The 23,036-nt window shown below is 46.9% G+C and overlaps 1 protein-coding gene across 1 annotated transcript in view; it reads right to left on the bottom strand.

Moving 5' to 3' along the window:
- RGMA (repulsive guidance molecule BMP co-receptor a) overlaps positions 1-20,558 on the bottom strand; it is a 34,791-nt gene extending 14,233 nt beyond the window's left edge. The window contains exons 1-2 of the mRNA XM_082198665.1: positions 20,359-20,558; positions 10,691-10,806 (exon numbers count right to left, since the gene is read on the bottom strand). Coding sequence (XP_082054791.1) covers positions 10,691-10,806; positions 20,359-20,372 — 130 coding nt within the window. The 5' untranslated portion in view covers positions 20,373-20,558. The remainder of the gene's footprint in view (positions 1-10,690; positions 10,807-20,358) is intronic.
- Between the last annotated feature and the right edge of the window lie 2,478 nt (positions 20,559-23,036).

The raw sequence follows: 23,036 nt of genomic DNA, 5'->3' as shown, positions 1-23,036 counted from the left end.
ACACCTGCCCAGATGCTGTGACCAAGAAAGGAGGAGAACTGGACACCTTCAGAGCTGATTCTTAAATAGAATCAGCAACTGGCGATTTACAACCTTGATTTAAAGATGGTTTTCCTTTCAAGTGCACATCCAAAGCTTGCGTCTAGGACCATGTCTGGGTCCCCTCTCTGTCCCCCTGTTCCTCTCATAGCCCTTCCCTTCTCCTCCTCTCCTGACACCACCTATTAGTCAAGCTGGCTACGTTCTACCTCCACTGTTGGAGACGTTATTGCCTCTGAATGCTGGTTGCTGGGAATCCCAGGTGGGCAGAGGGCGGTTGTCCGTGGGCTTAACCACAGGTCAGCTAGCGGGAGAACAGGATGCTGAGCTAGGTGGGTCATTGGTCTGATCCTGCAAGGCTTGTCTCGTGTTCTTATCTGTGGCTATCACTGACAGGGAAGCCGTGAGTAGGAGGACAGCAAGCCAGGCAGCTGTTACTACATCAGATCAGATCAGATCAGATCATCCAGCATCGCCCAGAGTCCTGTTCTCACACAAAGCCCTCCTTAGTAGGGAGGGGAAAATCTGCCCATGTTGGTTTCTCTCGCTTTCTCATTTTTCCCGTTCACCTCTTCATCAGTTTGTAACATTTTTTTTTAATGAAAAGGCATACTTTCCCCTCTGCATTCCCAATGCACACATTTTGTCGCCCCTAATATCGTGTATTTTTACAGTGCATTAGTTGGGCAAAAGATTCCTGCATCGCAGGGAATTGGACTAGATGCAATCCCTTCCAACTCTACGATTCTGTGATTTTAAGACTCTACTATTCTCTAATATAATGCACGTTATTTTCACAAACATGCATATTCTCCCGTGTACACCTTCCCATAACATGTGCTTTTTTGCACCCCCTTTTTTTGCTTGAAAGTGGCATTGCAACATTTAGAGAAGCAGACTTTTCCAAGGATAGCTGCGTTTCAGTTTTATGTGGACTGAGGTTGTGATTTGGCAGTTGAATGCAAACCTATCTACCCAGCCACCCAGGGCCATCCTCACTCCTGAGGCATTCTGCTGGTGCGCAGAGTTGTAGTTCTGGGAACAAGCGCACTAGCTCTGCCTGCTGGCCTCCTGTACCTGCGGAGGTTCACGTTCCCCTGGCAGAGAAGGCTCCAACCTTCAGACTGCCACTCTCCAATTGGCGGAGAACAGTGAGAATGGCAACTGGGGTTGCTGAGGTAGAGCAAGTGAGCTTCTCCACCCAGTCACCCCTTGCAGGCTGGCTTAACACACTGGACCACAACAAGCCAGGCCACAGTGCTCCATGCGCTGGTAACCCCTCTGCTGCATTGCTTGCCTATTTGCTACCAGGCCGGTTCTTGGGTTCATTCACAAAGGCCTGAACAACTTGGGCCCACAGCACCTTAAAGACCATCTGATCCTTCAAGCTCCACCTTGATCACCGAGACTCTCCAATGGGGCACTGGATAGCTCACTTGGATAGAGCGTGGTGCTGATAACGCCAAGGTTGCAGGTTTGATACCCATATGGGACAACTGCTTATCCCTGAATTGCAGGACATTGGACTTGAATCTCAGGGTCACTTAGAACTCTACGATTGTAGGATATCTAGGATAACTTCTGGAGATCCCCATGAGGCCCCTGAGGTTTGGTTGACCTTGGGAGTGAGTTTTTATTGTGGCAAGCACTGCCCTGTGCAGACCTTCAGCAGCTTCTCCCTGCCTTCTTTTAGATGTCTTCTGAAAACTGTATTATTTAGACAGGCCTTCACAGTGCTTTGTTTCTTTTCTTTTCAACTAACCAGTGCTCACTGGTGTTTTACTGACGTTTTACTGATTTTATTATAATCCTGCATGTTGCTTACCACTTTGCTGTGCCTTTATGAAAATGTGGGTTATAAACACACGCAAGCAGCATGCATTGAAGAGGGCTCGGGTGCTTCTACGAAGCCTAAAAACAGATGAAGACAAAGATCCTCTTCCATGTGGTTGCCAGGGGTATACTGCATCTGAAACTGGAGGTTTGACTAATAGTCACTGATAGGTCAAGTCTTTTCCCTGCATTTGAGAATCCCCTACCAAAGTCATCTCAGCCAGAGGCCATCATCAAAACTCCTGGCAGTGACTTCCATAAGTAATGTAATGAAGTCCTTCCTTTTCTCCTCCCTGAATTTATTTACCGGTATACACTCCCCCTTGCCCTCACCATGCATAATCTGTTGGGGTAGAGGACCTTGACCCAGGACCCCCGTTTTGCTGGCAGCCCTGGGTTTCTTACGCTATATCCTTGCACCCTTATGCCACATCAGAGAGCACACTGCCCAGAAGGAGCCTTTTCTCTGGGACAAAAGCAGAACCCTTTTTCTGGTGACTCTATGCCTTGGAAGTGCTCTCCCCAAGGAGACTTCCTTGCTATCACTTTAGGTCAGTGGTGAGGAACTGGAATGCGCCCTTGAACCCTGATAATGCCCCTCACTTGCCCGGATGAGGGGTGTGTGAGCATGTGTGGAAAATAGCCCTACTGTACAAAGGTAAGATTCATGTTTGTGGCCCCACCCACCGCTGGCACGTGCCCCCCCCAAGATTGCCCCAGAGGACAATACAGCCCTCAGGCTGAGAAATGTAAGCTCCTCCACACCTAACTGAGGAGCCAGGCAAAAAACACTTCCGTTTTCCCAGGCTTATAAGAAAAGCTAACGTAAGCATTTAATTATTTTTTTAACTCTTAAGAGCAATTTGATTTTGCCATCCATTTGAATGGGCTGTTGTTGCTTTAGTTTAGTTTAGTTTTCTTCGTTGGCTGTGTTAAGTCAGAATGCATCCAACTGTACCAGGATTGCTGTATTGCAGTGTTAGTTTCGATGCACCCTGTTCCTGGGACTGTGGTTGGTTTTAGCTCAGCGGCTCTCAAACTACGGACCACTCAAAAATCACGGAGGATCTTGGTGGACCACGTAATGATTTGTCTACCTGTTGTAGCAACTGTTATGTGCTGTGTTAGATACTGTACGCTTTTTAATTGTGGCTTTTACAGACACACACACACACACCGTGGACCACATGAATAAAGAACTAATTGTGAACCACAACTTGCTTTAGAGACTGCTTCAGTATTGCATCTTAAATTGCTGTAACCCACATTGGGACCTTACAGCAGAGGGTGGGTAACAAAGTGAATAAATCACCACCATCATTGTATTTTATTTATTTATTTATTTATATTTATTGTTGCTGTTGTTAAATAACAATAAATTATTATTATTATTTCTTACTGCTCTGTTAGGTGTTCTGGGAGCATAACTGTAATTTGAAATTTGGGGTATAAATTATAAGTGTGTGAACTAGCGGTTAACAAGGGACAAGGGAGGCTATAATGGCTGTCTTTATGCACAACTTTGTAGCCGTCATCTGCCAGGCTTTTCTGTTTTGAAACCACAGTGGGCATCAGGTATGACAGGATCATAGAATTGTAGAGTTGGAAGGGACCCTGAGGACCATGCAGTCCAACCCCCCTGCAAGGCAAGAATATAAAGCTGTCCCTTTTCCTTTGATCTCATTCAGCATGGCAGCCCTTATCGCTATTAATACTAGCAGCAAATGTTAAATAGAAGCTCGGTTACTTGAGGCACTAGCCTTTGGCTACCTGCTCTGGCTTGCAAGCTTTCCAAAAGGCTAGAAACAGTAGGAGACAGAACAGGTAGGGAGGTCCTTTGGCATATTCCACCTGTGCAATCCTGAGGTTCACTCCCCACTGCCAAATTACCCCCATCAAATTTTACTGCCTGGCAGTACGGAAGGGCCATAGCTCAGTGGTAGAGCTTCTGCCTTTGAAGCAGAAGGTCCCAGGTTCAATCCCCACCATCTCCAGGGAGGGCTGGGAGAGAACCTTGCTTGAAACCCTGGAGAGCTGCTGAACTAGAAGGACCAATTGTCTGACTCCCTACATCCCTATACAGTGGTACCTCGGGTTAATAACTTAATTTGTTCTGGAGGTCCGTTCTTAACCTGAAACTTTCTTAACCTGAAGCACCACTTTAGCTAATGGGGCCTCCTGCTGCTGCTGTGCAATTTCTGTTCTCATCCTGAAGCAAAGTTCTTAACCCGAGGTACTATTTCTGGGTTAGGGGAGTCTGTAATTATTATTATTATTATTATTATTATTATTATTATTATTATTATGTAACCTGAAGCGTCTGTAACCTGAAGCATCTGTAACCCGAGGTACCACTGTATAGCTCCCATGCTTGTGGTTGTGAGGAGAGAGTCAGTCCCACACGCAACTTCCTCCCCATTGCAATCACATGTGTGTGTATATGTGGATGCATACAGGCGAATGAGCCTTCGTAGTTATGTAGCCCTCTGGCAAGCGGCCCCTGACTTCCCAACCATTGCTGCATGTGGCCCTCAGGCACATAAAGGTTGCTTGCCACTGCTCTATAAGAATAGCCAACTAGCATTTTATGTGCTAACAACCCTGTGGCATCACCCAAGAAAATGCATCTGCCTTGGAATTCAATTCCATCGCAATGATACCAACACGCCCTGTGGAAGCACTGGTTAAACGAACAGTACCTTCCTGGATGTGATCATAGGAAGCTGACTTCTACCGAGTCAGATCATCGGTCCATCTAGCTCAGTACTGTCTACACTGACTGGCAGCAGCCAAGGAATCATGCAAGGGGTCTCTTCCATTCCTACCCAGAGATGCCAAGGAGAGTCTAGCAGGGGTCAGCAAACTTTTTCAGCAGGGCAGGGAGCCAGTCCACTGTCCCTCAGACTGGGGGGGGGGCGGACTATATATATATATATATATATATATATATATATATATATATGGGGAATGAACTAATTGCTATGCCCCACAAATAACCCAGAGATCCTTTTTAATTAAAAGCACGCATTCTACTCATGTAAAAACACCAGGCAGGCCCCACAAATAACCCAGAGATGTGTTTCAAATAAAAGGGCACATTCTACTCATGTAAAAACATGCTGATTCCTGGACCATCCGCGGGCTAGATTTAGAAGGCAATTGGGCCGCATCCGGCCCCCGGGCCTTAGTTTGCCTACCCATGGTCTATAGTTCTCTTCTGTCCTTTTCTGTTCGAAATGGATGCAAAGCTGTGCTAACATTTACTCTAGGCTGGGTTGTTCTTTTTTATTATCATTTTTTTTTAAATATGGCACTGTTACGGGATTTCCATTCTTAATTACGATATTTGACAATTGCAGGTTGCAGAGCCTTTAAAACTATTTTACGAGCAAATCTGAGTTCCAGTGAAAGGAGCAAGGGCCCGGCGCTCATTAAGCTGACGAGTGAGAGCAAATCCAGCTCCTCCGAGCCAAGCAAGCTGCGCCAGGGCCTCAGTCCCGCTTCCAGCCTCTCGCCTTCATGTACCACAACCCCAATTTTGCAGCACCCTCCTGTGGTTTTTGGCTCCTACGTCTCCCTTCCCAAAACCCTGCCCACGCAGCTCATCCAAGGCAACAGATGCTCTCCAGGTTCCTGCCACCTCTCCTCCACAACCTGTCCGTCCTCCAGGCCAGTAAATCCAGTCTCAGTGACATGCACACACACACATACTCAAGGATGAAGACCTCCCCAGGATCACGTCCCTGCAAAAAGGTTTACGCTGCATGGGTTGCAGTTTTGCTGCCAGGCCAGTCTTAATATTCTTTTGTTAATTCACAAAGCTCTAAACAGCACAGGCTCAAAGCACCCTAATAATTGCCTGGTTTCTTATCCTTCACCTCCACCACTGACGGGGCACTTCCAGTGGTAAATTCTTTATTTCTTATTCCTTCGGTTTGTATCTTGCCCTTCCTCCCAAAGGAGCCCTGGACGGCAAACGGATACACGATTCATAAACAAAACCCTTCAAAAACAGCTTAAACCTTCCAAAAACAATGACCCACTAAAAACATCTAAGAGCAGTTACAATTTGAAACATTCTGAAGCCAGTTAAAAACATTCTTTCATCCAATCTTAGGGTTGCCAAGAACGGTATTCTTCAGCCACTTGGATAAACAGGAACGTTTTCAAATTCCTTCTGAAAGTTACTAATGATGGAGACAGGTGCAACTTAGAAGGGAGAGCATTCCACAACCAGGGAACCACCACCAAAAAGGCCCTGCCACAGGTCAGCGCCAACTTAACAGCCCCTAGTGGCGGCATCACCAACATGACCTGCCAATCACAGGGTTGATATTGAAGAAGGTGCTCCTTTAGGTACTTGGATCCCAAACTATATAGGACTTTCTATGACACTACTAACATCTTGAACTGGGCCCAGTAGTTCACTTGCAATTTATAGTGTGGCAAGTACTGCTGTGTGGAACTCCTTACCAATACAAGTTTGGAAGGAGCCATCCCTGCTCGCTTTTAGACATCTTCTAAAGACAGGTAACTCACAACTTACATGCATTTAACAAGCACAATTTCAGGTTTACGCATTTGGTGGGCGGCCAGCTGAAATCACACAAATTAAACACACACACACAGCAGAAAGCTTAAAAGCTTTTCACTTTGCATGGGAAAGCTAGGGATGGTTGCACCAGGGCGGGGGACGGGATAGAAGTTCTGGTGTTGTTCCGGCTATACGTGATTTCGGCTTTTATGCACAGTGCCCGGAATATAACTCCCATGCAATCTGTGAGTCATTTGTATTATTCAAACATGCCTTTCGAATTGGAGAGTCTGCGCCAATCAGGTCTCACAGAAGCGTCTGACATTTTTATTGAAATACTGTGTCTGCATAACTGCCTTGTGGTATTGTACAGGAAAGTGTGATTTGTAAATGTTTAAATAAATCAACAAAAATCAATCAACAAGTAAGGGCTGTGCGTCATGCGCTGGCCAAGTCAGATTGCAGATCCATCAAGGCCACCACTGATACTCTATGGACCAGCCTCCCCCAACCTGCTGCCCTCCCATCATCCTCAGCCCAGCAGTCTCAAATCATCAGGAGAGTACTTGGAAGCAGAAGGGCTCAGTATGGCCACATTCACACCACACATATAGATGTGGACAGGGACCTAAAGAATAAAGAACCCATTTCACACCTGTTAACGTCAGCAAGAGGTTAAGTGGCAAAACCCTGGAAGACATTTGATTCAGATAACTTACGATTACCAGTATTCAAAAGTCTGGCAAACTGCTCTTCTAGAAAACCTCTACCTAAAAGTTGAAAGTAGCTAGAGCATATGCTGTAAGAGACTGGTGTTTTGGTTTTTTGGTCATAGGACATGACTTTTTATTTTATCTACCAATAAAGAAGTCTGTAGCCATATGGCCTCTCCTGCTTATTCCAAGGGGTGGATTTTGTGAAAATATGTTCAGGTACATATCTGTTGGACGACTACTAATTGGGAACGAAGGGAAATAATGATGTTAGCTCTTCGTTCCTTCATTTTTTTCCCATTTGGCAAGTCTGTATGTAAACTCCTTAGTTTAAGGAAGTGCCAACTTGCACGGAAAACACTGTAATTGTTTTGTCTTCTGCTGGATCTTATATTACATATGATTTTGGCACTTTGTTTTCTTGTTATTTCTTTTATGTAAAAGTTTCCCCTTTTTTTGCTATAATTTACAATTTTTAAAATAAAAGTATGCCCACATTCACAACATACATTATAAACATTGTGGTGCTACTTTAAACAACCATCACTTCCCTCAAAGAATTCTGGGAGCTGTAGCTTAAGAGTCCAGAGAGTTGTCAGGAGGTCCCTATTCCTGTAAAAACTGCTCTACTAATTGTAGCTCTATGAGAGGAATAGCGACTTTCTAACAACTCTCAGCACCCTTAGCAAACTACAACTCCCATAATTATTGGAGGCGTATTAGAAGCCATGGTGTGTTATCATAGCTCTTTAAATATATGGCATGAATGCCTCACAAAAGTGTTTACAATTCTTTGTTGTGCCCAACAGACTCCTTTGAGAAATGATTTTAGAGTCACCGAGAAAATCTCTCTCTCTCTCTGTGTGTGTTTAAAAGCTTTCTTCTTCCTGATGTGCTCTCAAAGCAGGAGCAGAACAGGGGCAGCTCTCCACTCTCATCCTTTTAGAGATGTGACAGAACTGGGCCAACAACACTCCCCACTTTCCTTTCTCCTTTTATATCTTCTGAGAAGGGAAGCACAGCAGAGGCCGTTTTTACCAAAAGGAAGGCCTGCATAAAACTTCCCTCACTAAACAACCGTGCCCAAGCTGGGAATGGAGCCTGGCCACTTAAGTGAACGCCTAACTAAGCAGGATTTGAACCCAGACCAACCACTGCCAAGCACAACACTCTGCCAGCTAGGAATATAAGGAGAGTCTGGCTGCTGGATCAGGTGGGCAGCCCATCTAGTCCTGTTCTTACAGTGGCCAGCCAGACACCCCAAAGAGAAGACTGCAAGAAGGACTCAGTCTGCAATAGCAATGCTCCCCATTGACAAGTCCATGGTTAGAACATAACCATGATGGCTAGAAGCCTTTTCCTCCATGAATTTGGCTAATTCTCTTTTGAAGCCAGTGCAACTATTAAGAAGCTGTGTGTATGTGTCAGTCAGTAGGAGCAAGACAACTAAATCCTACACCATCCTTGCAGGGTAACACAAACCCCCTAGTCATTCCCACCCCAACTCCCAACCAACACAGACTACTGACAAAGGGAGGCCCCAGAGCCAATCGTGATTAATACAGCTTAATTGCCGCAGGGGTGAATAATAACGAATCGCACACAATCTGCTGCACATCCCAGATCGAAGATCAAGTTCCTTCTTGCAAGGTGATCTCCGGCTCCAGCACGTTTCTCGGGGAAAGAATTCAATAATATCTCAGATCAGATAGCACCTTCCCAGCAAATCTGCATGAAGGAGAGGGCTGGCTTGTGCACACACTTGGAAAGGCAATTTCAAGGCTGCGGAACGGAGCTCTCTCGAGTTTTTCCAAAGCATTTCATCGGAATTGCTTCAATGTGTGAAGGCTTGGAATGGATTTGAAGTGGGGGGGGGAGAGAGAGGAGAGATTTTTTTGCTACATGATCAACCAAGACAAACACCAAATAGTCAGGGTGTTGCTTGTGTGTGTGTGTGTTTTAAAGGATACTTCCCTCCCCCCCAATCCAATCATTTCACACTTTGCAAAGAAGAGTTTTGCAATAAATCAATATACGCACAAATGGCAGTTATATCAGGAGCTCCAAGCCCTAGAGCAATTAATAATTCCTTCTGCTCTCTGCGCCCCCTACCACTTGCCTCAACGAAAGGGGGGGGACCTTCGAGGTAAAGAAACTGGAGAGTTTTTGGAAGGGAACAACTCTCCCTGTGTGAAGTTACTTTCCCCTCCCCCAACAAAAACAAGCCTTCATAGCTTGAAGGAATTTGCAAGCAAGAATCCGGCAGAAACACGGTGGAAAAGCCAATGGGGGGATTCATTGGAAACAGATGGCGTTTTCAGCTGTGATTCTGAAAACCCGCTCCTTTTTCTGACACCGTAAAAACAAACCATGGGATTAAAGGGGGGGGGGACACCGATGGAGAGGAGGGGAGCGAAGGAGGTAGACCCAAATGTTAGCAGAGAAAAGCTTAACTCTGGCTACTAGAGAAAACAAGCAAATTTGCAACAGCAAATAAGGAAGGCTACAGGTCAATAATAATAATAAAGAGGCGATAAAAAACCTGCCAGTGTATCCCCCTCACAGCAGGCACCCCCCTCTTTTTTTTCTTGCTTTGAAATATTGAGTAGATATTTGCATTCAGCAAAGGTTTCCAACTTAGCAACAAGTGGCAGGTTTGAGCAAGATCAATGCATCTGCCAACATGTCCCAGAAAGAAAGAGAGGAAGAAAAATGTGTCAAGAGGTTCATTCCTTGCCTATCTTGGACCCCAGTCTTGGATCTGGTTTATTCTACATCACAGGTATAACACAGCTGAGCAACACCATCAAATTTAGGTACACACATATATTCCAGACATGCACATGTAAACATTTGGTTCAAGAACTTTCCCAACAAAAATCACCTGAAAATATCCTTCTCACCATCCCCCTTGGCTCTTAAAAGTCTATAAGTCAACATTTGCAAAACAAACAAACATAAGAAACAAGGTGCCAAATGGTGTGTTTTTTTGATCTTTCACTTATGAGGAAGAGTACAAATGCTTTCTCTCGATCTCACAGCCATCGCTAAAGCCTTTAACGGAAGAGTAAGGTAGTAGTCAGGGATCCCCTTCTGCTTCTCCGTCGCAGAGACGCGCAATTCTCACATGGGCACACAAGTAAAATGCTCTGGGGACGGAGAACCTATGGGACGGGGAAACTTTCTCGGTGCCTTTTGTTAGCTCTGAAGCCCCGCTGCAAACCACCCTGATCCATCTGCCCTCTCAGTTATGCTGAGCAAAAAAGGCATCTTGATGAGGCGGACAAAAGTCTCTAGGCTAACCGATGCGAAGCGAAAGAAATTTGCGAAGAGGTGGGTCTGGTGTGCCTCTGATCGATTCAGGCTGGGTGCCTGAACACCACCAGGTTTTCCAACATGTGGCTAAGTGCTGTGAAATGAGAGCAAATGGGAGGCCCACAGATTGGGGGCTTGAGGGAGGGTGGGAGAGAAACCGAAAAGGCAGTTATTGGAAGGCTGGTCCCCCCCACACACAAAGATTATTTTTTTTAAAGCAAAACAGAAAAAAAGCGGGGGAGCTGGTGCTCCTTACCTGTTGGGAAGACGCAGAGAGAGAGAAAGAGGGTCTGGATCAGTCCAAGGGCTTGGCCGCTTGCCCCTTTCCCCATACCCATCCATCCAGCTTCAGCTCTAACCACTAGCCTCTCCCTAGAAGAAGAGTTTTGGTTTGCAAAAGGAGAGAGGGAAAAAGAAAGAGAAAGGTAAGAAGGAGGGAGGAGCGGGGAAAGAACTCAACTGAACAGGAGAGGAGGCATGGAGGGGAAAATAAAAAATAAAACACCAGCACCAGCAGGACACAGAGGGGAGGGGGAAACCGGAGCCTGGCTCTGAGCGGGGAGCTCCGGGCAAGAAGTGAGCAGCGCGCACCGAATTCCACCCGCCTCGTTCTCCCTGGAAAACAGCCCCAGCCATCAATCACCGCGCGCTCCCTTCCAATGCGTAAAGTCTTGCTCCTTGCTGGCAGGGCCTGGCCACTCAGAGGCCTGGTCCCGCCCGCGTAGTCAAGGCACGTATCCGGTTACAGAGCCAACGTGAAGAAGGGGGGTTGGGAGAGAGGAGAGATGTGTTACAGCTGGATTCCAGCACTCCATCTAGAGACAGAGAAGGCTCTCTTCCCCCCCCCCCCGCCTCTCTCTCCAACACCCCTTCCAAAGGAAGCAAGAGGAGAAGGAGGGCAGCTCTGGGGAAGGGCTGTGGCGCAGCAGGGGTAGAGCATCTGCTTTGCATGGAGAAGGTTTCAGGTTGGATCCCCAGCGTCTATCTGGGTAGGGCTGCGAGTGGCTGGAGATCTGCTGCCAGTCTGTGCAGGCAGTACTGAGCTAGATAGACCAATGGTCTGATTCAGTCCAAGGCAGATTAATTGGCACAGGGTTGCAGCAGATGGAGAGAGCATCTGCTTTGCATGCCGAAGGTCCCAGATTCCATCCCTGGCATCTCCAGGTAGTCCTAGGAATGCCCCCAGCCTGAAGCTCTGGAGAGCAGCTGCCAGTCACTGTAGATGGCATTGACCTAGCTGGACTAAGTCACCAGTGGGGAAACCTTTGGCCCTACAGGTATTGCTAAACTACAACTCCCATCAGCTCTAGCAAGCATGGCTAATGCTCAGGGGTGATGGGGAGTTGTAGTTTGATGACATCTGGAGGGTCAAAGGTTTCCCCAAGAGCTGGGCTGAGTAGAAGGCAGCTTCCTAGGTTCCTGTGCAGAGGCCTCCGAGCCAAATCTAGCCATGGCTGTTTGGTTTCATCAGCATTGCCAGCACACACACCTAGGACCAAGAGGGAGGAGGTGGCTGCAAGATTTGCCAGAAGTCTGCTTTCCCCAGAAGTCTGCTTCAGTCAAACTAGTTGCTGAAAGGGGACATGTTAATCAGTGGCGTAGCGTGGGTTGTCAGCACCCGGGGCAAGACACGTAATTTGCGCCCCCTAATCCATGGATTTGCGCCCCCTAACCCCCAGATGTTGCGCCCGGTGCAGCCGGCCCCCCCCTGCACCCCCCACACTACGCCACTGATGTTAATATGTCAACATGGGGAAAAGAGATATTGGGGGATCAGTCTAAATGTCCATCCAGTCCTCTGCTTCCAACAGAGGACAGCTGTGTTCCTCTGAGAAACTCTTAAGGCAGGGCATTGGAAGTGTCAGTCATCTCTAGGAGTTTATTCTCAGCACTGGATATTCGGGAGGGTGCATTGCCTCAACTGGGTGGATCATAACAGCCTAATGCCATTAAAAATGGGGCAGAAGAAAGTTTTGTCACCGACGCCTTACTTTTATCATCCTTGTGTTGGAAAACAAATGCAAGGTTCAAGGTGCCATTAACAGCCAGGGGGCCTGTGTGGCTTGTTTTACAAAGGGAAGTCCTCTGTTTGAAAGGCTGTCAGAGGACAGTCCTCTATCTGAAGGCGTTGTCTGTCCAAGTCCAGTTTACAGATAAGGAATAATGAAGAGTGAAGGGGGCTGTGCAGTTGTCCATCAACAGCCTGTGCCTGGATAGCAAGCCAAGCTGGCTGATCCAGGTCACCCAACCATAGCCTTCCCTACTGTTTTGCCATGTATTGCCATGCCAAGTATTGCCATGCTTTTTAAAATCACAGTAATTGAGTGGTATTAATGTGGCACAGATGCGGGGGGGGGGGGGCGGCGGCGCTGTGGTCTAAACCACAGAACCTAGGGTTTGCCAATCAGAAGGTCAGCAGTTGGAATCACCATGACAGGGTGAGCTCCCGTTGTTGGTTCCCTGCTCCTGCCCAACTAGCAGTTCGAAAACACGTCAAAGTGCAAGCAGATCAATAGGTACCACTCCAGTGGGAAGGTAAATGGCATTTCCGTGCACTGCTCTGGTTCACCAGAAGCAGCTAGTCATGCTGGCCACATGACCCAGAAGCTGTTCACGGACAAAACACCATCTCCCTCGGCCACTAGAGCGAGATGAGCACAGCAAACCCAGAGTCATCGGCGACTGGACTTAACGGTCAGGGGTCCCTTTACCTTTACCTTTTAACGTGGCACAATATACAGACTGGCAACTCTTGGGGCAACAATGCCTTTACAAAGAGGGTTAGACAAGCTCATGGAGGATAAGGCTGCCAGTGGCTACTAGCCACGATGGCTAGGCCATAACCCTGTGTGGTTGAAGGCAGCATGCCTCTGAATATCAGTTGGTGGGAATCGCCAGGGGGAGACTTGCTGTTGCTCTCAGGCTCTGCTTGGAGCTTCCCATAGGCTTCTACCTGACTGGCCACTGCAAGGACACCATGTTTGGCTACATCAAACTTGGGTCTCCAGCTGTTGTTGGACTACGACTCCCATCATCCCTAGCTAGCAGGACCAGTGGTCAGGGTTGGTGGGAACTGTAGTCCAAAATCAGCTGGAAACCCAGCTTTGGGTTAGATGGACCATTGGCCTGATCCATTAGTGCTCTGAAATATACTCAGAGTCGAGTGTGGATTTCATGCTCTTTATTCAGCTCATAGTAATGAGGAATGGGGATGTTTCCCCAAACTGTCTGCTTTATATACATTATTTACACAATGGGCCCCACGTGATTGGCTAATTCCGGGTTTCTCCTGTAGGCCAATCAGGTTGCGGATTCACTTCCACCCGGAGTTGGATTGGGTGGCTCCTGAGGACCAATCAGACTGCTGCATTCTGAATCCTATTGTTCTAGGACCAATCAGACTGCTGCAATTTGGATCCTATTCAGCTCAGTACATAACAGGCTCCTTTTATGATCTTAAGCCTTTCCTTGCCCACACCTCCTCAGCAAGACCCAACCACACACAAAAGGGCAGGAGGAGAGCCTGCTGGATCGAGGCCGATCTAGTCCAGCAATGCCTTTGGGAAGTCTGCAAGCAGGACAACAGCAAGCAACAGCAACTCTCCCCTCCTGCTACTCCCAAGCAAATGTTATGCTGATCGTAGAGGCAGAGCATGCCGTCCTGGCCAGTAGCCGAGGGACAGTGGCCCCTTCACCAACCTCCTCCCTGACAGGGCAGAGAGATATTTGCAACAGAACAAAGCTTTCCTTGTCAACACAGCTTGGCGGCGGGCACTGCACTTGCCTTCTGCAGGAGACCCGCCGTTACAAAACGAGATATAAACTTCACACATCGCAGGCTTTATTCTAAACCGTTCATCAGAGGGTTGGCTGGGATTCTCCCTCTGTATATTTTGTTCTCTGTAGGGAGCAGTCTGCCGTGCACCCCCCCTCTCTACCATTCCCCCCTCAGAGCCAGTCCTAAACAATACCCTCCCCTTTGCACACATTTCACATCTCAGCAAACCTCTAATAAACAACTGGGCATCATTGGTGCGTGGAACCGGAAAGGGAGGCTATGAAGAAAATGTATCCCACTGTGTTACAAACCTGGAGGATTTTTGAGCTGTAAAACAACCCAGAAAACCCAAAGATTTAAAGCGTGGCAGTTGAAAAAGCCTCTTCTTACAGAATCAATCATATGGGTGGAATGATGAGAAATGAACACTGCTCTCCAGGGCCAAATGGTCAGATTCCAGTTTTGGGGTTTCCCAAAACTCCCCCAGAAAAATGGCAAAAGCTCTCTCACAAAGAGGAAAGGCAGGATAATTTCATGGGACAAACATTCAGTGTGCTTTGAGACTCCTTAGAGTAGTGATAAAGCGGGATATCAATCCAAACTCTTCTCCTCCTCCAAGGATTTTAAATGGCAACTCAAAGGTCTGCATGCTCCATTAAGACACGCAGAGCTTGACACTACAACCAAAGTGTATTTAGGATCTGGGTGTTGAGGCAACGAGGTCTGGAAGTAGGAACTCTCGTTCAAAATTCTTATTTATTTATTTGATCTGCATCAAAAGATCTCAGGGCGGTTCACAAAATAAAATTTATGGTTCTCAACTGACTAGAAAAAATGCAGCCTGGCCTGCTCCCATGCCTTTAGCATCAGCTTTGATTTGCTGAAATCAACCAGCGAACTTTTTCATGGTGTAGAGATAAGCACCACCACTGGCTAATTCATTCAATGCAAAGTAAGGAAACATACATGGTCTTCAATTTTATCCTCACAACAACCCTGTGAGGTAGGTTAGGCTAAGAAACAGTGATTGGCCAATGGTCACCCAGTGAGTTTCATGGCTGGCTGGGGATTTGAACCCAGGTTTCCCAGGTCCCCATCAGACACTGGTTTGTCTGTATTTTTTTCTGAACAAAGAGTTGATGTGACTTCTGGTCAAACACAGTCCTCACCCCACAAAAAAAGCCCCAGCATGTTGACTACATTTGAAGAGAAGTCAAATCAATTATGTGGCTTGTTCGTTGTTTTAAAATTACAAGTGGTTGCTTTCTTCTTAAGCTTAAATACAGTTTGAGGTTCATTGGTTCCCAGTAGATGGCACTGCTCTCCCTGGTCTGCTTGCGGGGGTGGGGGTTGGGGGCAAGGAAAAGACCTGCGCCTTGAATAAATGCAACCCTAAGCCTCCTTAAACCACATGACATAACAGCAGTTTGTGAGCTTCCCATTAAAATCTCAATTTGGGGAAATTGATTCCACCTCGAAGCAATTGCAATGCAATTACTCCTACAGGCAGCAATCAAGAATCACATCTAAACAACACCAAACTTTCATCTCTTGCCTGAGTAACACAAGCAAGAACATCATACTCTACCAGACACACGCCTTTGCAAGCACAAAATAATGCAGATTTATTTAAGAAACTAATAAATATTGCTATAAAAGGAGGGGGGAGATCACTGCCACTGTGACTCCTTATTAAATGTCTCACTATAAATTCTTATTAAATGCCACTAACATCTGACACGATAGATTGTGTGATGGTTGTATCAGCTCCAATTACCTGTGACAGCTACACTGAACCTCCATAGATAGGTGCAATATATCTTTAAGTACCAGGTGCAGGAGGTAGTTAATGTGTTCATTCTTCACCTCCATGTGTTGTTTATGAGCTTCAATCTGGTGCCCTCCAGATGTTTTGAATGGAGGACAACAGAATGGAAAGCTGCTCTAGGTGGATCTTTGGTTGTGGCCCATAGAATTATACAATTGTAGAGTTGGAAGGGACCCCAACGATCATCTAGTCCAACCCCCTTGCAATGCAGGAATATGCAGTTGTCCCATACAGGGATCAAACCTGCAACCTTGGCATTATCAGCACCATGCTCTTACCAACTGAGCTATCCATCTTATACTATCCTTACTGCTTTGCTCTTACAAGCTGCTTGATCTGCACATATTTGTAAAGAGCTGCTTGCTTCTGCTCATCAGGTTGCCATTAATGGCAGAAAAGCACATCAGGCTGCCTGCCCTCCATAAGTTGGCAACCCTATTTGACATCTGGACTTCCTGCAACCAGTGGGCAGCTAGCATGCATTTATCAGTTAATAACTGTCTAGGAAATTGAGCTTTACTCATCTGATTTCCACCCTTCCACCACCTGGGACTGTCCATCATGCTGTTTAACTTTGCACTGCATTTAACCCCCCCTACAATTAGTCATATAAATCAGGAACAATGAACCTGACAGTAACTGTATTCTGCCTCCTGCCCAGTGCCATTTGTAAATGTACACATTTCTATATATTTTTATATGTTGCTGCTTCTTTTAATGTGAAAGCTTTTTTTTTTTGGGGGGGCAAGTCTTTCCTGCAGGGGCAGCTAACCTGTGGCTCTCCAAATGTTGTTAAGACTGCAGTCAGGATTTCCAAAACTTGAGTTGCTAGCTGTTTTGGACTATAATTCCCATCATCCCTGACCACTGGTCCTGCTAGTGATGGATGATGGGAGTTGTAGTCCAAAAAACAGCTGGAATCCCAAGTTTGGGAAACCCTGGACTACAGTCCCCATCATCTCTGACCATTGGCCAAATTGGCTGAGTCTCAGTCAGAAAACATCTGGATGACACCAGGTGCCCCAAAGAGTACAGTATTCATTAATGGTTCCGTGTTATCCTGGGAAAAAGTGACCAGTGGGGTGCCTCAGGGTTCTCTCCTGGGCCCATTGTTGTTCAACGTCTTTATGAATGACTTGGATGAAGGAATTGAGGGGATGCTCATTAAATTTGCAGATGAAACCAAACTGAGAAGGATAACCAATGCCGCAGAAGACAGAATCATAATTCAAAATGACCTTAAGGGATTGGAGAACTGGGCCTAAGCTAACAAAATGAATTTTATTAGTGACAAATGTAAGGTTCTGCACTTAAGCCAGAAGAACCAGATGCACAAATATAAGATAGGGGACATCTGCCTAACTAGCAGCACATGTAAAAGGATCTTTGGGTCACAGTGCACCACAAGCTTAACATAAGTCAACAATGTGATGCAACAGCAAAACAGGCTAATGCCATTCTAGGCTGCATCAGAGGCACACAGCTGTCCTCTGTTGGAAGCAGATGGCTAGGCTAGGTGGACATTTAACCTGATCCCTCAATATATCTTTCCCCTTCTTCGCCACTAGTTTGACTTCGGGGAAAGTGGTCACATGGAAGAAGAAAGAAACTTGTTTTCTTCTGCTCTGGAGGGTAGGACTTGAACCAATGGCTTCAAGTTACAAGAAAGGAGATTCTGACTAAGCATACAGAAAAACTTTCTGACAGTAAGAGCTGTTGAACAGTGGAAAGGTCTTCCTTGTGAGGTTGTGGACAGTCCTTCCTTGGAAGTTTTTAAACAGGGTCCCTTCCAACTCTACAATTCTGTTGCACCTGGGAAGGCCTTTTCCATCCTGCACGCCCCCCCCCCCAAGTCTCCAAGCTAACCTCATGGCTACAACACCAACCTAATTTCTAGATTTGCCCCCCTCACTTTCATCCCAATCTCTCCCTGCTTTGCGCAACATCTTGTCTGGTTAAGAGGCCCAGAGAATTCAAATGCTTGCCCCACGGCTGTGACATTGTGGTTTGTCCCAATGGAGCAGAGGTGGCTCACCAGATGTTGCTGGACTGCAACATCATCCTTGACCAGAGGCTATGCTTGGTGGGGTTGATGGGAGTTGGAGTCCCACAACACCTGAAGGGCCAGAAGATACCCTATCCCTGCTATAAGGGGAGCCCACTGTGAATTTGTGAGGGGGGGGCAAGTCTTTCCTGCTGGGGCAGCTGTTCCATTCAAGGGGTGTCAACTTGAATAAAATATTTTTTTTGGGGGGGAAGGTAAGCCCAGTCCCACATAATCACATGATGTGGTGCACACAGACCATTTGAACGGCAATGGCCATCAACTTTGTGGGGGCGGCCCCCTCAAATATTTTATTTGAGGGGCTGAAGACCCCTAGGAGTTGAATCCTATGGACCAGTCTTTGCAACTGCAGCCATGTGCATGTTGAATTGCAAGACAATCCTATTATTATTATTATTAATTGAATTTATATACTGCCCTATACTATTGAGAAGGGACGCAGGTGGCGCTGTGGGTTAAACCACAGAGCCTAGGACTTGCTGATCAGAAGGTTGGTGGTTTGAATCCCCGCGATGGGGTGAGCTCCCATTGCTCAGTCCCAGCTCCTGCCAACCTAGCAGTTCGAAAGCACGTCAAAGTGCAAGTAGATAAATAGGTACTGCTCTGGTGGGAAGGTAAACGGCATTTCCGTGTGCTGCTCTGGTTCGCCAGAAGCGGCTTAGTCATGCTGGCCACATGACCCGGAAGCTGTACGCCGGCTCCCTCGGCCAATAAAGCGAGATGAGTGCTGCAACCCCAGAGTCGGTCACAACTGGACCTAATGGTCAGGGGTCCCTTTACCTTTATACTATTGAGTTTGATGAGTAAGTTGCACAGGCCTGCAAGTTTTAGAATGTCTGCCCTCCCCAATTTGGGGCCCTCCAAATGTGGTTGGACTACAGTGCCCATCAGCCCTGACCATGGCCATGCTGACTGGAGGGAGTGGGACTTCAACAACCTCTGGAATACCTCTGGTTTGGAAGCTGAGAGCAATTTCCCCCAATGCTGCTAAATCTTACACTTGCAGCGTAGCAAGCAAGTATTAAAGAGGGAATGGGGAATAATACTTCGGGAGGAGGACTTAATATTGTACAAATAGGTATTATGTTATTGCAGATGAATCAATGGCAACATGTTTTTGTTTTTAAACACCACTTGTGAGATCCCCCTTCCCACCCCCAAAGGGCAAATCCAGAGGGGAATCTGTTTTGAATTCTAAATCGGTGATTGCACAGTCACTCAGGACTCATTTGGTACCCGGCACATGGAAAATGGCAGTGGAGTAATGCATGTCTAATGTGCCCTAAAATACATGCCTGCAGTAAAATGTCATCAGTGTCAATGGGGCAGGTTTGTTTGGAAATAGGAGTAGGATGGAAGATTTGAGAGGTATGTGAGAGAGATGCATTTAGTATAGGAACACAGGCAGTGTCAATTTAGGTGGCGGGAATAGAGAGTGGAAGATCAAGGAAGATATCTGAGCGGGTGGGGGAAAGGGAGGAATACCTGTCTTTTTCTTCTCTTTTCTTAGGAAAAGAGAGTTGTATTAGTTTGCATGCAGGCTCCAGCATGACTAAATTTGGAAATGGCAGAGGGCAGGGGGAAATAGGGAAAAAGATATTTTCAACAGGAATTGCGCTTCAATTCGAATCGCTGTGCTGACATTTCCTTAGGAGCAAGGAATGGGAGCAAAAAAAGAGGGGGGGCTGGGATACGGAGTTTTAAAGCACGGATCTGTGCCTGGAGAGAGCGAGGCAAAAGGTAAGTGTGGATCAGCTCCAACAAGGAAGATGTCCAGCTAACTGCGCAATCCTATGCCTACTCAGAAGTCAAGTCCTATTGCATTCAACGGGACCTAGTCCCAGACACATCTGTTCATATCACTGCAAAAAAACTGACTATATTAAAAAAAGAGAGTGAAACTCAATTCCAGCGGAATGCAAACACCAGAGTGATCCTCAACAGGTTCCGCGTGCAAATCGGATTAGGGGAGAGGGAGGAGGCTTTGCATCGGAGAGATCAAGTGTCGAAAAGGGAGATGGAAAAACGGAAAGTATGCAATTCAGCATGAGAAGCAGGAAGCAACGGAAAAGGGAATTTTCCTTGGGGTGGTGGTGGTGGAGAGAGATGCAATTAGAAAAGGTGCAAAGAGGACATTACCTCTTTTTTTTTGTTTGTTTTCCCTTCATACCCCCCATTAGACCTTGCATGCCGGAAATTCCCCAGTCCCCCCTCCCGCTCGCCCATCATTATCACCCACCCACCGCCGCTTACCTTAGCCGCTGCATGAGCCTTGCACCTGGAAGGGAGGAGAGGGCTGGAGCCAGCTGCAAACGCCCCTCGGATGCACGAGACCTGGAGAGGGAGGGGGCAGATGTGCAGGATGGTCCACGGGAGAGCGAGCCCCTCCTCCTCTGCAGAACCTGCTGCGCCCCTCTCTTCCCTGTAGAGATTGCTACCTACGCGATGCCCCTCTGCACCCCACCCCACCCCTTTAGCAACCGCAGGAGCGAGCAAGGAGGTCTGGCATCTTCTGTTGTTGCACCAGCTGCATCTCTCTGCAAAAAAGAGAGAGCGAGGAGAGAGGGAATCGCAGAGCGATTCTCAATGCAGATCACTCGCTGAGGCTGGGAGCCCAGATTAGGCAGGCAGGCAAGCAAGCGAGGACGATGCGCCTCTCTTGTGGCTCTCCGTGGGTTAGGGTGAGGAGGGGAGCTATTTGCAGAACAGGCAGCAGAGGGGAGGTTGGGGAGGGCAGGAGGGCTGCAGGCAGGGCAAGGGAGAGAAAGGTGGGGAGTGGGGCCACGGCCACCAACTTAGATGGCTTTAGAAGAGGATGTGGTGACTCCATTGGGGGATAAGGCTAACAGTGGCTAGTACAGTGGTACCTCGGGTTACAGACGCTTCAGGTTACAGACTCCGCTAACCCAGAAATAGTACCTCGGGTTAAGAACTTTGCTTCAGGATGAGAACAGAAATTGTGCTCCGGCGGCGCGGCGGCAGCAGGAGGCCCCATTAGCTAAAGTGGTGCTTCGGGTTAAGAACAGGCCTCCGGAACGAATTAAGTACTTAACCCGAGGTACCACTACGGCTGTGTTCCACATCCACAAATGCATGTAGGATCAGGATGCTGGGAATCGCAGGCGGGCAGAGTGCTGTTGTTGCACTCAGGTCCCTATTTCCGGTTGGGGTGCCTGGTTGACTGAACTCGGCAGGCCCCTGGCCTGATCCAGATGCAGGGGGTGTTTATTGCACTCTGAGGAGAGAGCGTCCAACCTTATAAAGATCTGCCTTGGAACCTGCTGCCCCTGTGGATTCTGCTGCCTGAGGCAGTCCCCTCACTTTGCCGCATGGTTGGGCTGGTCCTGGCCCTGACAGTAATCCAGTGATCAGCATCATCTGCACCTTAGTTTTCAAAGGCCTTTCTGAAGAGGAAGGTCTTAACCTGCCAGCAGAAGGATAACAGAGAGGGAGTTGGACCTTTTTTGGGGAGGGAATTCAAGCACATGGGAGCAGCCACAGAAGAGGCTTTTTCTTGCCTGGCTTCTGATGTTGATGGGAATGAGACAAGGTGCTCATCAGAGGATTCTAGCACCTGGGCAGATTCATCTAGGGAGATACGATCTTTCACATAACTTGGACCCAAGCCATTTAGCATTGTTGGCATCAACCACCTTCCCCAAATTTAATCTTAATTTACTGGGTTGTTTTTTTTTTTGGGGGGGGGGAAATTCCATGAAGGAAAACAAAAGTCCTGCTGCCAGCAACCTGTTTTTGATATTTTAACAACCCATTTACAATTGTAAGACCCCAATGGGACATGCCCAGAGAGAGACCAAGATTGTAAGGGTTTTCCTTCACTTTCAAATCAATAAAAGCCAATCTGTTTCTAACAACAGATAGTTTACTTAACCTGTGCTAATATTCTGAATGCGTGGAGGCAAACACACATGACTGCTATTGCTATATTTATTTATATCTTGCCTTTCCCCCTGGTAGGGCCACATAAAGGCAGTCAGTACACACCCTTATCTATAGACACCCAACAAGGGTTCTTTTTGGCAAGCGCTATGAATGATCCCACATGCTCTCATTGTGATTAGGTATGCACATACTGCAAACAACTCACTAGTTAAAGCACATAGATTGAACGTGTTCAGACACGTCGTTTTTCTGTCTTTCTCAGTGCAGGAAACTAAAACCTTAAGCAAGCCAAGCCATACAACTGAATTATTTTGGGGGAGGTGGGGTGGGAGGGAGAAGATACTGGGAGTGCCTGTTTTCTCACATAAGATTCCCCCCCTAGTTGATTCAATCCTTAAAAGAGAAAAGAGAGAGAGGGCCTTCTGGCCTCTCCAGACTGGTGTTTTCTCTGGGTGTATTCAGATGTGGCAAATCTTGATTAGTTTTCCTGATTATAATGCTAGTGCTCTTGTCACATTTTCCAATGTTCTTTTCACACTGCAGTACCTGTTCTGAACAGCTTTTTGACTGAGATACCATCAGGTTATGCTAAATTTCATTCACACCAGTGGGGCAAGGTGTGACTCAACAACAAACTCCCCTGCTCCCCCACCTTTTCTGCAAATGCATGCTTTTGTTTCCTCATGAGTCAGGCATCAAAAAGGCAGGGAAGCACCGTGTACTGGTATGCCACCCCAGATTTCATTACTTTACTCCCATGATTTTCTGGGTTAATGGGTTGCAAGTGGATTATATATGGAACTGATTCACATGGATATGAGCACTATATTTCTCTGATACTCTGCTAGAATGCCAAACTGGCTTTTATGTCATGTGAAAGCTCAAATATAATGCAGAAATTAACAGGAAATGGGATAAATTGCTGCATCTATGCAGCCTCTCACATTTCATTGTACATTAGTCGTGGGTTTATTCCCAACCATCATTCCACTTGATTAGTTGTTAGTACCATCATTCCACTTGATTAG

The sequence above is a fragment of the Podarcis vaucheri genome, assembly GCF_965113315.1.
Source record: "Podarcis vaucheri genome assembly, chromosome: 14".
NCBI classification, from domain to species: domain Eukaryota; kingdom Metazoa; phylum Chordata; class Lepidosauria; order Squamata; family Lacertidae; genus Podarcis; species Podarcis vaucheri.
The sequence above is the reverse complement of the archived record's forward strand: the minus strand, read 5'-3'. Positions and strand labels throughout refer to the sequence as shown.